General features: G+C 42.7%; 2 protein-coding genes and 1 long non-coding RNA gene across 5 annotated transcripts in view; all 3 read left to right on the top strand.

The window, feature by feature from the left end:
- The window catches only part of LOC310961899 (caskin-1-like), a 41346-nt gene extending 38084 nt beyond the window's left edge, over positions 1-3262 (top strand). The window contains exon 22 of the mRNA XM_083934193.1: positions 2687-3262. Coding sequence (XP_083790319.1) covers positions 2687-2783 — 97 coding nt within the window. The 3' untranslated portion in view covers positions 2784-3262. The remainder of the gene's footprint in view (positions 1-2686) is intronic.
- Positions 3263-7490: 4228 nt separating this feature from the next.
- LOC310960652 lies at positions 7491-9408 on the top strand. Of its 2 annotated transcripts, none has more exons than XR_014593607.1 (6): positions 7491-7611; positions 8126-8221; positions 8446-8513; positions 8712-8813; positions 9017-9117; positions 9310-9408. It is a non-coding gene; the product is annotated as an uncharacterized lncRNA (long non-coding RNA). The 2 variants fall into 2 exon arrangements; XR_014593608.1 differs by having other exon boundaries at positions 7496-7611; positions 8123-8221.
- A 2476-nt stretch (positions 9409-11884) lies between these two features.
- On the top strand, positions 11885-17382 carry gng13a (guanine nucleotide binding protein (G protein), gamma 13a). 2 transcript variants are annotated; one of them, XM_083924157.1, is made up of 3 exons: positions 11885-12023; positions 16721-16828; positions 16920-17382. In XM_083924157.1, the coding sequence occupies exons 2-3, from the start codon at positions 16731-16733 to the stop codon at positions 17023-17025; spliced, it is 204 nt and encodes a 67-aa protein (XP_083780283.1). In that variant the 5' UTR covers positions 11885-12023; positions 16721-16730; the 3' UTR covers positions 17026-17382. The 2 variants fall into 2 exon arrangements, with proteins under 2 accessions (XP_083780283.1, XP_083780284.1); XM_083924158.1 differs by having other exon boundaries at positions 11910-12023; positions 16724-16828.
- The last annotated feature ends 17 nt before the right edge of the window (positions 17383-17399 follow it).

Below are 17399 nucleotides of genomic sequence, written 5' to 3'. Positions count from 1 at the left end.
ATAAATCACATGACACTTCACTGGATCACATGCTGTGAATCCCTCATACTGTCGCAGACTCCGCAACTACAGTTAAAGGCTACTGCAGGAAAAAAACACAGATAAATATTGTGAAAAATATTGAAGGATCAATACTTTAAAGCAGCTATAATATATATTAGTAATAATAATAATAATAATACATCAAATTTCTCGATGCTCAAAGACGCTTTAACAATAGCAACTAAATCAAACAGAGCAAAACAACAACAAAAAAATAAGTTTAAAGGTTTTATATATAACATATTATTATGTAATTTACAATACAAAGTGACAATGCATCAAATCTCATCTCATCTCATCTTCATCCGCTTATCTGGGTTCAGGTCGCGGGGGCAGCAGCTTTAGCAGGGGACCCCAAACTTCCCTTTCCCGGGCCACATTAACCAGCTCTAACTGGGGGATCCCGAGGCGTTCCCAGGCCAGTGTGGAGATATAATCTCTCCACCTAGTCCTGGGTCTTCCCCGAGGCCTCCTCCCAGCTGGACGTGCCTGGAACACCTCCCTAGGGAGGCGCCCAGGGTTCATCCTTACTAGATGATCCTGAACCACCTCAACTGGCTCCTTTCAACGCAAAGGAGCAGCAGCTCTACTCCGAGTTCCTCACGGATGGCTGAACTTCTCACCCTCACAATACATCAAATGACCATGAGAAAACGTTTGAATAAACTTTGACTATTTGAAGTCGCCCGTAGTGATGGAGCCTGCAGCTCCCTGCAGAGTTTTAGCTTATTGTTGTTATTACTGTTTGTTCACTCATGCTAATCTCTAATGCAGCAGGCAGCCGCTCTGTGAAAAAAGCTCAGACTGTAAGCTACCTGCTCAGCACCAAAAAGCAGGAAGACAAGTTATCAAACTATCTGAAGGACAGAGTGGAGCATTTAGCAGCTAAAAAGCCACATATTTCCCTCAGGAGATGGTAAAGAGGGTGAATATTGGACTTCTCTTCACTGCAAACTGATGATAATGCTGCTCCGTAACGTCTGCAGGCAACTGCTAATATATCAACTTAAAAGGGGATGTTACTGTCTGTCAGTATTGTGGTCACGACTTTTTTCAAGTGTCCAAAAGAAAGTTTTTACAGGTTTAGGGCCCGTCCACACGGAGACGCGTTTTCTTGTAACCGCATACTCTGTTAAAGGATGCTGTCATCGCCCCACCTCCGACCTTAGACTGAACTGGACTCGGCTGCATGGGAATGACTTAGGCCAACCATATATTTCTCTTTTTTCCCTGATGGTCTGAATATGTCGCTAAATTGGTCGCTAGTTGCGTTTTATAAATAAAGTTGCTAAGAATGTGTGAAAAGTCTCTAAATCTAGCGAGAAAGTGCCCGCCTGTGAGTGCTTTGGGATGGAGAAGGGGCTCAGCAGCACCCTCTGCTCCGTCCACATGAAACTGCAAAATACGCGAAATTAGCAGGTGGCGATAGCACTCCTAACAGGAAGGCCATTTTAGCCAATCACAAGACTGGAAAAATTCATGCCGGAAAAACAACAATGGCAAACCGAGGCCGAACAAATTCCTTTGCGTGGACTGACAGTTGATAGATCGAGCTGATGCCTCTGTTGCTTGATGTGGTTGAGTAGTTGTATGAGACACAAACAAAGCGATAAGCGTGTTTCTGAATTTCCACTGTCAACCAACTAAAAAGAGTAGTTAGAGAGTTCATATGGGTTGATCTAGCTAGCTATGCAAGTCAACTAGCTTGACTGGCATTTTGACAGCTTTTGGATGTTCCCATGAGCAGGTAGCAGGTTTGTGTATTATCATACGAAAAGTCGACCGCGAGATGGTGACAGACCGGAAGTGGTCGATGACACCAAGGCTCCAGAATTATGGTTACGTGACCGATTTAAGCCTACAAACAGTGATGGTTAGGGTTAGGCATGAAAACCTCTTGGTTAGCATTAGAGGAAAGATCATGGTTTGGTTTAGCATGTCCTGGGTACAAACGGCAATGGCCGGGAAACGAACCCGGCTCATCTGGATAAGGGTTCTATGCTTTAGGACCTAACCATCACCCTAAGTGGAGATTTCATTTCTTATATTACTTATTGTGATGGTGCATTAATCGTTCTCCAATCATATGCTCCGCACGTTCTGGGTACCCCTGTTTGCCTAGAATGCTGGGCAGTTTTTGTCATTTAGGCGGAAAAACAACCACAGAGTTGAAATTGTTAGTGTAGGGGGCACCCAGATTTGAACTGGGGACCTCTTGATCTGCAGTCAAATGCTCTACCACTGAGCTATACCCCCACATCCTCCCACTTTCTCATCCGTTTGACCAGAACCCTTTACTACAGGAACTTTTTTTTACATACAAAAGTCTTCGCTAACTCCAGAAAAAGTCGGTTTCAATGGTTTCATATTTCATATTTCTGGAGTGGAGTTGAGGTCGTGTGGATAAAAACATTTTAAAAACAACAGAGAAAGAAAAAGGTCAATTTCGATCGTGTGGACGTACCCTTAAAGCATTGTTAGGTTATTCAGGACATTCCTGTGTATCTGTGTTGAGGAGTTATTAACCTAACAATGGGGGGGGACCTCCAAAACCAGCTCACACCCCGTAGTGTGCTTCGTGACTGTGCTGTGTCTGCTTCATTATCAGCTAAACTCTTCTTTTTCTTTCTGTTTCAACTCCTAGCTCGCTTTCCAGCAAAAAGTCCACAGTCTCCATCTTGGACGACATCGGCAGCATGTTTGACGACTTGGCAGACCAACTGGACGCAATGCTCGACTGATCTCCTGTCCCAACGCCTCATCTTCAACAAAACGAGCCCTTCCCCCTCTCCCCCCGTCCCCCATCATGTGTAGGTGTATCAAGAAAACTCTCCAAAGGCTCGATGCTGGCGCTCTAGGAGTGCGAGCGTGTGTGTGTTTGAGCGCGTGTCCCTCCTGCGTGAGCGCTTCTCAAGTAGCCTTGTACAGTGCACGGAGGAGGGAGTCCTCTTCGTCTGGCGCAGTAGCTCTAGTGCGCCTCCCGGGTGCGAGGAGGCCGCTCCCACACAACCTCTGACCTCTGCAGCCCAGCGAGTCGCCGCCGTCCAGCCTCAGTTGGCTGCGTGGACCGAGAAGCACAATTTTCCTCATCCTTTTATCTCTGCAGACACTGACAGAGACGCTCACTCAGTCAGACAGATAAGCATATTGCTCGCAAAAAAAAAAATAAGCACATAAACTGACTGACAGGCAGATAGATAGATAGATAGACAGATAGACAGATAGATAGATAGATAGATAGACAAGATGCATACAGATGAGATACCGGAGAGTTTTTAAAAGCACACGGAAAGACAGGCCGCTTTCTGAGTCTGTCCCACTCCATTACTCTTCTGTCTGAGTGGAGGATTGTGGTTAGCCGGACTTCCTGACCTGTGTGTTGTCTCTCTTCATGTTGTTGTTGTTGCTGTTGTTGTTACCGTTGCCGTTGTTGTCGTTTACGAGCGTGTGTAGTCCCTGCTGATGCTCATGTCAATGTCCTCCCACTCGTACAGTAGTTATTCTCAGAACGACGATATAGATGTGCGTCCATGAATTTTGAGAGACTCGCACGCACACACACACGCACACACACACACACAAGCATACGCACACACATGCACACACACACACACGCACACACACACACATCGCATTGGTTTTAATCTCGCTGGTGTTCTGCTTTGTTGGTGTTTAACTCCATCTATCTATGGAGGTTCGCTTGGAAATGAAACTACACATTTACACACACACACACATTTACATGCAAAGACATATAAGCACACTCATGCGGTGTATCCCTTTGTCCTGCTGCAGTGAACAGTGTTTTTAAAAGATAATCCTATATTTCAATGCTTTATATAGTACATCCAGTATAAATACATAGAGTTTATAATATACCTGGGTATTTGAGCTGTTAGAGCTCCCTCTAGTGTTGGTTAGTGAAACTGCCTCTAATCTGCCCACCTTCCATCTTGTTTCCCTCCATTTTTATCGCCCTCTGTATCTGTTTCGTTAATTCTGCATCTCTCTGTGCCTTGGTAGTGTTCTTTCATGTGTTCAAAATATATTTTTGGTCTCTTTTTTCCCCGTCTTAAACATGTTTAATGTTTTTTTTTTCTTACTTACAAACCCTCACTCCTCATGTGTCTGTGATGTCAAAAGTAGCTTATAGGTTGACTTGTGTGAGTCCTATATGCGCCCCTGAAATCAATCACCCTGTCTGCAGTCCTCCTGTTACCATTGAGAAGCCTTGTACGAGCCCACATAAGCCCGCCCCGTAAGCTGTAGTAAATTGGCTCCGCTCCTCCTCGGCTCCCCAGTTTTCAGTGGTTCCCCATGTAGGCCAGACAGTGGATCAACCACCAGTGTTCATCCCAATGAAGAGTCCACTTGTATTTTTATGCTCTTTGAAAACAAAGATATATTTGAGAGACAGATGGTTCTATGTGAATAATAATAATAATAATAATAATGATAAATATGATGATGATAAATATAGACATTAAATCGAGGTGAGCCGATTGAGTCTGTACATTTATGGTTGAGTTCTGGATGTGTTGTGACGGCTGTTGTGCCATGGTTGGGTTTAGGTTGTGTTTCTGCTGTGACGATGCATTCCTGTACAGCTGTGATCAGAATAAATGTATAAATTAAACCTTACATGACTCATCAAGCCTGGTTCTTTCCAATCCCATTCGCTAAGGAATTGTCAGAGAGCATTCGTAGACTCCTGATTTTCAGCGAACCCAGTTTGACATGAATGACACCCTTTAGCCTCCATGTGTTTCCGTTCAGCCACAGTAACTATTTCTACAAAAGGTGTGACGTCTCTTTCAGGGTCATAGCGACCATTGCAGACAGCAGAGTCATGCCATCTGCAATATTCTTGATAATTTGGGAGTTTAAATGACATTAGGAGTTCACATTCTACAAATTTTTCATCATTTTTCAAGGCCACTCCAACATCTTTAAAACTATAACTCAAATGTTGACAGGTTTGAACTAAAAACTGAACGTTGGTTGGTGGTCAGTCTCTGTTGGGGGACTTTGGACTCATAATTTCAATATTTCTAAACCCCATGCTGCAGCCCTTACCTTAAACCCAAATAAAGGGTTTAACCGTAACCACAAAAAACTGCCAAGGACACAAAAGTAGGTTATATAGGCAGGGTTTTTTTTTGTTTCTTTTTTACTATAACGCATCAGCATCATTAACCAACTGAAATGCAGATAATAAATATCTATGTAGAAATAAAGCTCATGGCCGAAAGATTGGGGTCGCGGGTACAAGCGGCCAAAATACGTTTTCTCAGGAGGAGGGCTGGAGTCTCCCTTAGAGAGAGGGTGAGAAGTTCAGCCATCCGTGAGGAACTCGGAGTAGAGCCGCTGCTCCTTTGTGTTGAAAGGAGCCAGTTGAGGTGGTTCGGGCATCTATTAAGGATGCCCCCTGGGCGCCTCCCTAGGGAGGTGTGCCAGGCACGTCCAGCTGGGAGGAGGCCTCGGGGAAGACCCAGGACTAGGAGGAGAGATTACACTCACCAGCCACTTCATTAGGTGCACCTGGTGTTTAATAAAGTGTAGTGTGGTCTTCTGCTGCTGTCACCTATCTGCTAGAGAGTAGGTGGTGTTGTGTGTTCACAGATGCTCTCCTGCATTCCTCAGTTGTAACCAGTGGATATTTGAGTTACTGTTGCCTTTCTATCAGCTCCAACCAGTCTGGCCGTTCTCCTCTGACCTCTGGCATCAATAAGGCATTTGCGCCCACAGAACTGCTGCTCACTGGGTATTTTCTCTTTTTGGGACCACTCTCTGCAAACCCTAGAGATGGTGGTGCGTTAAAATCCCAACAGATCAGCAGTTTCTTAAATACTCAGAGCAGCCCGTCTGGCACCAACAACCATGCCACGTTCGAGGTCACTTAAGTCACCTTTCTTCCCCGTTCTGATGCTCGGTTTGAACTGCAGCACATCCTCTTCATCATGTCTACATGCCTAAATGCATTGAGTTGCTGCCCTGTGATTGGCTGATTAGAAATGTGTGTTAACGAGCAGTTGGACAGGTGCACCTAATAAAGTAGCTGGTGAGTGTATATCTCCACACTGGCCTGGGAACGCCTCAGGATCCCCCAGTTAGAGCTGGTTAATGTGGCCCGGGAAAGGGAAGTTTGGGGTCCCCTGCTAAAGCTGCTGCCCCTGAGACACGACCCCGGATAAGAGGTTGAAGATGAGATGAGAGATATTTAGTTTTAAAAATATAGCCTGTGAATGTTCTCATTCGTCCAGGTCATCGTTATCCTCAAAGCAATTTCAGTCAAAAACAACTGGACTGGTTGTTTGTCTAGGAAGACGTTTCACCTCTCATCCAAGAGGCTTCATCAGTTCATGTACGCATCTGACCAGGCTGGGACTGGTCCAACTAGCTGGTGTGGAGATCCAGGTATTTAACCTCTCACAAGGCCGATGATGTCACTGACAACCTTTGTGCTCCAAGTGCCCACGCCCGTCGTTAGAGTGACAGTCGTTGGTGGGCAGTTGGTTTCGACTTCGTTAGTGCTCTATTGAGTCTGAACGACAGTCGTTGGGGTCACCCGGGCCATGTGTGAACAGTTGTCCTTTGAGGTTAGATTGTTGAATCTCCTGGGAAGGGATGAAAGGGCGGCATTGTAAATTGGAGATAAGTGGTGTCTCAGACCCCCTCCTCTGTTTAGCGATGGTTTCTCCACTTTTACATAGATGGCTTCTTTTACTCCTCTTTCAAACCATCTGTCCTCTCTGTCTGTTTAAAAATATACATACTTAATTTATTATTTTATATATAACCTATTGTTTAGCTATAATTTGATATGTATTATTTGCACACTGGTCTTATTTGTATGAGTATTTTTGCTGATTGGCTGCTTGTTCTTAATCTGAAATAATGTTTATAAATAAAACAGAGAAACAAGAAAAGTATAAACAGTACAGGCCATATGACGTTGCTGTACAGATATAATACATTATTTTAAAAAGAAAAAAAAAAGCTGCATGGCTAAATTTGGCCCATTTGCATTTGTCACTTCGTTGCTCTGGTTAATTAATGTGCGTTGTTCCTTTTTAAATAAAGAAATCAAAAAATATATATAGAAAACTACAACTCCCATGAAGCCTTTAATTGCTTCTGCCTTGTGGACTGATGGGAGATGTAGTTGTTCAGTGGTAACAACGTCTTCGTTGATTTAGCTTTGTTATAATGACTAGTTATTTATAAAATATGTTACAGTATATAAGTAAGATTGAAATATTCCAATAATACGGCCAGAAAACCGCATTACAACCTATTTCTTCGCTTTTCAGAAAGTCAAACGAACGAAGCTAACTAGCAGTTGAGTTGAGTAACGTTAGCTAACTAGCTAACCCAGGAAGGGGCGGGACTTCCGTCAGACGGAAGCCGTTAGTGCTCACATCCGGGTGCTTCAGTCCTGAGTCCAACACATGCAGAATGGCAGCAGAGGTGAACTCCTGCCGCCACTTTCAGCGGTTTCTCCGGTTGTCACCTTTCAGCAGCAAAGATGACCCCGGTGGGCAAAGTCTTCCGAAAGCCGCCTGACCCGTGAGTATTTTGTTGTTAACACGCGGAGAAAATCTATAAGAATTTACTAAGTTAAACAGAAACACGCGGATGTTCTGCAGGGGCCACAGCTGCCTGCCACGTGGGGTTTCCACCTCTGAAACTGGACAAATGGGACTTGGAACAATAACTTTTTATACTTAAATCTAACTTGTATTCGACATTTAGGCCATTATGCACATTTCAGACCAATAATAAGTTGCATTTACTTTCATAATGTGTTGAATAATGAGCATATTAATCTGTTTTAGCCCCCAAATTGTTACTTAAACATGTTAAGATTGAGTAGCAGGAGACTCTATTCAAGTTCTCTCTTAATACCTACTGATATGGGTTTTTGTATGGGAGTGTGGGAACCATAAGTTAATAAAATAATGTGTTTAATATCCACGTTTTTGTGTGGGAATTAAATATCGTAATGGCTAAAATAAGGTTACAACGGGGGCAGCTGGAGTTTATTCATGACCTTTGATTTTTCTTTGCCTCTTTACAGCAGAGTCACATGGAGGCCTGCTGGGGTGGACTCCTGGAGGATTTGCATGAAGGTAGAGATGAAGAAAATGGATTTTGCCTGAGCTGGATGACCGCAAACGTGAGTTAATCTGCATCATAAAGTGCATTGGGAATAAAAATATATGATGGAGTATGAATATGTAACATTTGGAGGAGCATCCCGGTGACTTCCCCCACACTTTTGATTTATCAAAAAGGTGAAATTGGATCTGACGTGAACCCACTTTAGCAGCAATCTTAACAAACTTTTCATACAACTCATTTGTTTATTTAACCTTGTTTTCTGTCTCTTTTGCCTTACAGTGGATTTGAGATGCGGCTGTGTGAAGAGTTTTGAATACCCAGGACCTGGACACTGGGTTTGAGAGCTGGTGAGTCTCTTTATATGTTGACATTTGAGACACTTATAGCCTGTGACGACAAAATCAAATAACTTTTCTGACACCTACTATGAGAGCTGGACCCCAGCTCCTGATTCTAACTTTATTCTGAGGCTTTGTTGTTGGCATATTAATGTGGTTTTTGCCTCAAAGTCACTTTCCACTAATAATTATTTATTATTGTTGCAGGAAAGAACCAGACTAAACACATCAGAGCGGGCTGGTCAAAGATGGGAGGCTGTTGTGTTCAGACGGTCCAGAGATCAACGCTCTAATCATCGAAGTGCGCCGGTGAGTCTCTGCAATATGTCTGCAGTGTGTTTGATGAATTTGTAGCCTGTGATGACAAATTCAAATTACTTTTCTGACACCTACTATGAGAGCTGTACCCCAGCTCCTGATTCTAACTTTATTCTGAGGCTCTGTTCTTTGGATATTAATGTGTTTTTGACTAAAATGTCACATTTCGCTAATTTATAAGAAACATGTTGCAGGTGAGAATGAGACACTTCAGAGCTGGCAGGACAAAGATCCAAGGTTGCCGTCATGAGATCAGTGTTCTTGTTGAACGGGGCCTTGCCGAGTTTGAGAGCTGGTGAGTCAATAAGTCGACATTTGAACAGCTTATAGCCTGTGACGACAAAATCAAATAACTTTTCTGACACCTACTATGAGAGCTGAACCCCAGCTCCTGATTCTAACTTTATTCTGAGGCTCTGATGTCGGCATATTAATGTGGGTTTTGCCGCAAAGTCACTTTCCACTAATAACTTTATTATTGTTACAGGTAAGAACCAAACACTTCAGAGCGGGCTGGTCAAAGATGGGAGGCTGCTGTGTTCAGACGGTCCGGAGATCAACGCTCTGATCAGGACATCGCGGAGTATGAGAGCTGGTGAGTCAATATGTCGACATTTTGAACAACTTGTAGCCTGTGACGACAAAATCAAATTACTTTTCTGACACCTACTATGAGAGCTGGACCCCAGCTCCTGATTCTAACTTTATTCTGAGGCTCCCACAGTCAACACATCTCTGTTCGTAGTTTTTCTTCTTCATGTGAATTAAAACTGAACTCTCTTTCAGGTTGATTCATGACTCGGAAAACTCCTCATGACCTTGTGATGACAGCTGGTGATTATTTAAATGGTAAGTGTTTTTTGTAAATGTAGTCTATAACAGCCAATGATGACATACCAAATTTCTTTTCTGACACCTCGTATGAGAGCTCTCAGCTCCTGATTCTAACTTTCCTCTGAGGCCACAATGATCGTATTTCTGTTTCTGTCGGGTTGTTCCAGTCTGATCTGTATTTATCTTTTTCAGGGGTCTCCAGTGACGCCACTCAAATGTCACTGGCCAGAAAACTGCCAGCCAGAGCGAACAGAGCAACCCCCGAATGAGGAAACTACAAATTTGAATGTTATTATTCAAGCTACTGCATCACTGTCAACCTGTGTTTGAATAAACCGAGATTTTGAATTCTGAATGGCTTGTCGTAGTTGAACTATTTATCTACTTGTGTGCCAACCATGAGGCTGATAAAGGCATCCAGCTTGTCAAAAAAAGTTATGGTCAGTCTGTTAGCAGGAAGTGTAAAAAGATGTTTGATCACAGCTTGAAGACACAATCTGTAGTTAATTTGACCCCATAAATGTGTTTTATATTCACAAAACCGAAGCGTTAAACACAAATTTGTCCCAGTTTATTTCCTGGTGCAGCACATGTGAATGACATCAGCTGACAGGAAGCTAACAAGGACCCAGGATGTTGCCCAGCAATGGGATTCCACTGAATTAAAGGTCATAAATGTAGTTAGAGGGTTGTTTTGCCATTCCTATTGTCTAACATCTGACATTTGGATCACAGATCCGACACTTTGAAAGCAGTCAAACCCGACCGCATATGGATCATTTGGATGTTATTCAAAATTAAACTTCTGTCTCTTTTTTTATCCCCAAATCCCTAAATAGATTTTTTTGTATTGTTTTCTTATTGACAAATCCATAAATAGTAATAGGTCTAAGTTTTTAGCATACAATTAGCAAATGCAGCATTTAATTTAGGTCACAGGACTGAAAGTTGATACTGACAGTCTGTTATACTTATTACAGTATATGACTTAAATATAGATTAGAGAGCGTTGTCTTCATGGCCTTCAGGAGTCTCAGATGCTACTTCCTGTTGATCATGAATAGTGACTTGTGAAATGTCCTAAAGTTTCACCGCAGTGGTCATTTTTTTAGACCAAGAACTCCTCTGAAAGAGGCGAAGCAGGGACCCCTTACTACAAATATGATTGTATTCAATAGGACCTAAAAGATAGGGTGACCTAAAGCCTATACACACACAGCTTTGTATGCTGCATACAATACTAAGATATTACCATGATCATTACTGACACATCCATATATTTATACATCATATTTAAATGTGAAACACAACTGGAGGCACATTGAATCCACTCAGTTGTAGCTGTGCGCGTCTACCTTAGTTACCTTGCATATAAGCCAGTCAGCCTATCACCAAGGTTGTGTAAATGTATTTAGTATTTCACCAATCTTTGCTAATAATACCTTGGGTTAATGTATTTTAACAGACAAAAAGAAAAACGTTGTAATGATTATCCAACAATTTGGAGGACCCCCTGCAGTAACTCTGAGGAGCCTCTAGGGGTCCCGGATCTCGGTTTTAGAGGGGGATGTGTCAGAGTGAGAGGACTGAGTGAAAACCAGGGCACACGACTAAAATGTGCATTTATGTCCAAGTTTGAGACACAAAAATGCGACAAAACAGCTTTCTGAGGGCGCATACTCGTTATATTTCACGGTAAAGGGAGAATAAATGGTAAAGTTAGAGGTTGATGAGGGGCTAAAATCCTGTTTCCAGTGTTTTAGACTGTTTTTATTACGGTTTTAAATAATGCAGGACACTTTGCCTGGTAATATAATGTATTATAGACACTAGGAGTCAATGAGGGACAAAACACAAAACTCTCATTTGGTCCCATGTGACTTTGATCTTTAACGTCATGTCTAATTTCCCCGCAGATCTCTGGAGGATCTGCCGCAGCCTGCATCACCACAGACATCTCCAGCCATCTGAATATAGTATTGTTTTCCCTTTAGAGCAGCGTGTCCTCATTTGCGTGTTTCCTGCCTCCGTGTGTCCGTATTTCCATACAGGTGCGTCCTCGGCTCCAGCCCTCGTTTGACTGTCAAAGCAGGCGGCGCGGCTCCTTTCTCTCCGCCCTGCGCATCCCGCATCCAGTCGCTACCAGAGAGGAGCGCAGGGGAGTGCCCTGCACCGCCGACACACATACACACTCCTCCTCCTCCTCTTCTTCTTCTTCTTCTTCCTCCTGCACTGAAGCCGGACTCCTCTGCCGGGGAAACTCCACCGACTCTCCGCTGTTGTAACCGCGGTCAAAGCCCCGTCTGTACCCTCCAAAAGCCGGCTGCACGCAAAATCGACCCACGGTCCTCTCCGGTAGGCCTGACGGTAAGAGCGGTTGTTTGTGGGGGGGTTGGATGAGAGAAGAAGAGAAGGGATGGGGGGTTTATGCGTTTCCATTGACACACAATCACGAGCCAATGCGTTTTAGCTCCGCAGTGAGCATCCATCTATTATGCGTTGTCCTCCATGCGCGTAAAAGCGACTTATTGTAAATGTCAATGTGTGATCTGCTGCCTGAAACGTCCCCGATGGAGGCTGATGTCACTGTTACACATTTGGAGGATGTTATAATTAAATGATGAAGGCATTTGTGTAACGGAACAGCTGGCTGCTGCTGGTGAGACACAGCAGGATGGATGCTTGTGGAGGAGGAGCAGGAACCGGGAGAACGACTGACTTCTCCATTAAAAAGATGGAGAGGAGGAGGAGGAAGGGGAGGAAGGGGAGACAGTTTCCAGTAAGGGACTCAACTGATCCCTGGTCGGCCCGAACTCACTCTCTCTTTCTCTCTCTCTCTCTCTTCCTGCTGTAATGTGTCAGGGTGGGGCACAATTTGCAATAAGTACAAATAAAAGAAGCAAACAGCCGGTTATAAGAGTAATCCAACAAAATGTTATTGCCACAGGCTACAATTACCTTGAAATTGTTGGCCTACTTATTTTTTTTTATAGTTTGACTTCACTAGATTTATGTTGTGTGTCAGCTACAGTAACCAAACAACAACAACAACAAGGTGCATTTCCTCCACAGCTGCACCTCAGAGATAGGGGAGACCGGGCTGGTTGTAACATTATTTGTCTGTATCTCGAAGCTCTTTTTACACCAGTGTGTTTAAAATGTGATATAAACGCGTGTCTGCTATTAAATGGTGTTATTTCTTTAACAGAAACAGAAAATACACCGTTTAGTCTCAAAACAAGCAGTGAAACTGTAACATTATGAAACAAGGATTCTGACAAAAACACAAGATGTTGAACGCCTTTTATTCAACATTTAAATGATAAATAAAGGCTTATTGTGTGTTTGGGCTCGTTTTAAGGCTTTTGCATCATTTAATGCTCCATTCAAAATGTCACTTTCTCTTCTAAGACCTAAAGGCATACTGAAAAATTCAAACATATATAAAAAATACTATTTTGCTTGGGGAAGGTTGTAACATTTTGTTGTTCCAACTAACCCAGACTCGTGTAGTCATGAACTAGTTTACCTGACAGCTAATGCCTGGCCCGCACTTAAAAGATGTTTCAAGTCTTAACAGATGTTGAAAATGTGAGAGACACAAAACGAAAAGTAGTGATACATGTCGTGACTTTTGTTGCTATAGTCTGTGGAGAGCAGTGATTCGGCCAAAACACAACAAAAACAGACTAACACTATTCTAACCATTCTGGATGTCTCACTGCGCTTCCCTCAAAAGTCCCACCCTCTTCCCCTTCCTGACCACTGATGTTCCCTCCTCCGAAACGTGCGGTGAAAGAGAAATGCTGCTTTCTAGTGCCATGCGAAGTCCAAAGATATTCCAGTGCACTTTGCCTAGTTGGAGGTCCGAAACTGCGGCCTTCCCATGGCACTTGAACGCAGCATATCAGATCATAAATATCCAACATGTGTAAGGGGCTAATCGGGACCAAAATCGCCCTGATTCTCGGGTGTTGTGTGGGCGGAAACCTGCGTGAAAGATATCTACATAGACACAAAGTGAACATGATTTAAGTATCATTAGTTTAACGTCAAAGCAGACAATGCTAACACAAAAATAAACAGATTAGAAAATGACTTTCTTACCTGAAAAGTGTTTTTATTTCTTATGAAACTGGCCGTTTACAGGGTGCTACGACTACAAGGACTAAACTAACCCATGTTACAACCATCCCATGTCTCCCCTATCGGTGCTTCATTGTTTCCATTTATTAATGATTCAGCATTATTACAGGTTTATAAAGACAACCGTCATTAAAACACTGAATTATTGTGCCGTTAGAATATGTCAAGGATATTAAATAAACGACAAAAGGGACAAATAGACTAAAATGTTGCCATTAAAATGAAACATACTACTTAGACCACGAAAATTAGAGTAAACGTTACAAATAAACCCAGTTTGCTGCATCTCTTATCCCCGTCTTAGTGCAACACTTATAAAGTAGGTATACGCTCAGTGGCCAGTTTATTAGGTACAGCAATGCAGCCTAAAACAGCAGCACAACGATAAATCCTCCATGAAGGTTTTCATTTTGTTAAAACCGTTTCAGAGAGGTGGCGATTTACCTTCGATTATTCTGGAGGATGTAGATCGAGTTGAACTGTAACGCATCACTCAGAGGTTTGTTAATTAGCTCATCACTCTAACACAGTTCAACAGCACCACAAAGTAAATCCTCTAAAATGATCAAATCGACAATCCTCTGAAACGGTTCCAGCAAAAACGGAACATTATGACCTAAATACAGGATTTATTGAAGGGCTGGCACGAGGTGTACCTAATAAACTGTCCAATGTGTGTATAGCGTGTGTGTGTGTATGTTATAAATTCCCTTAAGAGTATGCAAATACAGGTTAGTAAGATGTTCATTTGTTGAATATAATCTGACTTAAGTGTTTGAGTATTTAGTCAGGCATCTTTTAGTTAGCCCGTTATTGGGTCAGGCTGTATATGGGACAGCTATGTTGGGGTTGTTGGGTCCTTACAGTGAGCGTGTTTACATGTGTGTACGCAACTAGCGGCTAAACGTTTTTGCTCTATATAAAATAAGTGAAACTCTTGACGGTGTCCCTCGTATTCTCTAACCGGAATAAGCACACGGGTGAAGAGTTCCCAGCATAATAGTGTCAAACACTCAAAGATATTCAATAGTGTATGTATACGTACAATTCTAAAACATATAATCCTTAAATAGGTTTAATTGCAATAAATAAAACTAACAAAAGTGCAAAAACAGTTTGAAGTACCAAAGAAACACTGTTTCATGTCGGGATGGGCGTGAGTGATCGATTCCTGGAGTAGTCCTCTTTTCAAATTAACTCCAATGGTATATAATAATACAATACACAAACACCTTCCATTTCTGGAGCCAGCACTTCGCCTCACCATCCGAGAGGTTGTGTGACCTAGTTACATGACGGGGTCACTGTGCAAGGCCCAGACGACATGGAGGGGGAAAGCAGTGACGCTCTGGGCCGCAACATTGAGGCAGCGGACACCTTTGGGGGGGGGAACTAGTTTGAAAAAATGGATGTCAAAGAGCTAGAAGCTTGTTTCAGTGAGCCGTGCATTCGTCCTCAGACAAACCCACCGGAGTGGTGCAAGTCCAACAGGCACCGGCACAAAAAACTGAGCGATCTCCACAGTGGGACGGAACATTAACAGAACGCGAACGCATATTTAATTACGTTTTTGTAAGGAAACAATGTTTTGAAGATGTGGCTGTGAAAAAATAAATGGGTAAAAAGGGTAACTGTGACTGTGTTGATTAAGAATAAGCTTTACATGTTGGGTAGGCTGTATTGCTGTGCATCGTTATTCCTGCAGGAAGATGCGCTGAGCTCTGAAACTAGATTTGAAAAAACGAGGACTCGATTGGCCCTCGAGGAATTGATGCAATCCCACGATTTTGGAATAAACTACTCATGCCAATCCCTACGACCCGTGCTTTTACTTTTGATACTTAAAGATATTTTACTGCTTAAATACTTAAGTACATTTTTAAAGTACTTTACTCCTTGTGTTCATGTTTATATTTATGTAGGCACTGTCAAATCAAGTCAAATTCCTTGTAATGAAAATTGCCTGGCAATAAACCTGATTCTGATTCTATATTTTTTTATTTAGTCAACAGATCCCATTAAAAGACCAAAACCAACAATGAATTGATTCTACTAACAAGTGTCGTCTGTGATGTTGTGATACATCTCGTTCCTTTGAGCCACAGAGCTCCACTGTTGTCCCAAAACTACCTAAAATGCATCAATAAGCCACACTGTTACACTAGTTGACAAGTTTCCTTCATTGCAATGAATGCACACACACACACACACACACACACACAAGTTTATTTTTTAGCGGATCCCACAAACACTGTCCTGCTGCCGTAACATTTAACACAGCACCAAATGTGTATGCAGATATTTCATAATGAATGTAGAATCTGTGGGCAACGGGAGAAGATCTGAAGGCAGATGAAGCTGTCTGGTTTGTGTTTGTATACGGGTCGTATTGACCAATCACGTTTGAGCATGCAGGTACAGTCCGCGTGGAGAGCAAATCAGGAGAAATGCAATCTCTGCTATCGTCAGGTGATGATTTAGCTTTTCAATAGCGGTTTGTTATTATTTGTCTGCATTCACATGCAGATATCTGTCTATAGAGACGTTTCTGCTAATTGGACCATAAACAATGGCCGCCGCTCAGAAGGGAAAAGTGTTGGCCCAGATATCTGTTGGCTAAACTGGAAAGACCAAAATATTAGCTGTCAGAGGCTAAACAAGAATGCACCAATACAAAACTTACAGCCGAACTCAAATGGCCTTTTTTTTCCAGCAATACACTCGTTCATTTTGATTTCCACCTAAATTGGCACACCTGTACGTCTGAAGTCTTAATCTACTGAAGCTTCAATCTGTCGTGTGTTTTTCCTGTTTGTGTGTGTGTGTGTGTGTGTGTGTGTGTGTGTGTGTGTGTGTGTGTGTGTGTGTGTGTGTGTGTGTGTGTGTGTGTGTGTGTGTGTGTGTGTGTGTTTCTACAGCAGAAGCATCATGGAGGAGTTAGACGTCCCACAGATGAGGAGAGAAGTAGAAAGCCTTCAGTATCAGCTGGCAATCAACAGAGAGAAATCCTCCATCACCGTTACCGAGTGAGTGTGTACCGTTCACACACGCACACACACTTAAAGTATTGAGTATCAGGTTTGCGCTGACAGTGTGTGTGTGTGCTTTTTTTTGTAGGCTGGTGAAGTGGATCGAGGGTTGTGTTTGTGAAGATCCATTTTTGAACCCCGAGCTGATGAGAGCCAACCCCTGGGTGGAGAAGGGCAAGTGTGTGATCCTCTAATGGTCACACACACAGACACACAATCACGGATGCATATAAACTAAAGAATCACGCACTCATATGCACAGTCACGCTGCACTAACTCACCTATTCCATCTCTCACACTCACGCACACGCACACACACACACACACACGCGCACACAACACATACACACATTATTGCTATTATGTTTATTTATTGGGAAACTCCTGAATGCTTATAATTTATGTGAAAACTATTTTGTGTGTGTGTGTGTGTGTGTGTGCGTGTGTGTGTGCATGTGTGAGAGCGTGCAGCACTGAGTAGCTGTCTAGAGGTTTGTTTTGATGGACTGCTGAGAAATGTTCAACAACATGTTTTTATTGGCTCTTTACACTGTCAATCAAAATAAAG

This window comes from Echiichthys vipera, assembly GCF_963691815.1.
Source record: "Echiichthys vipera genome assembly, chromosome: 2".
In the NCBI taxonomy this organism is placed as follows: domain Eukaryota; kingdom Metazoa; phylum Chordata; class Actinopteri; order Perciformes; family Trachinidae; genus Echiichthys; species Echiichthys vipera.
Note: the sequence above shows the minus strand (reverse complement) of the source record. Positions and strands in the feature narration are given on the sequence as shown.

Excerpts from the sequence above, each read along its gene's own strand:
- gng13a (XM_083924157.1), top strand. The coding sequence starts at position 16,731 with ATGGAGGAGTTAGACGTCCCACAGATGAGGAGAGAAGTAGAAAGCCTT. Across the intron at positions 16,829-16,919 it reads TCCTCCATCACCGTTACCGA|GCTGGTGAAGTGGATCGAGG; the intron begins GTGAGTGTGTAC and ends TTTTTTTTGTAG.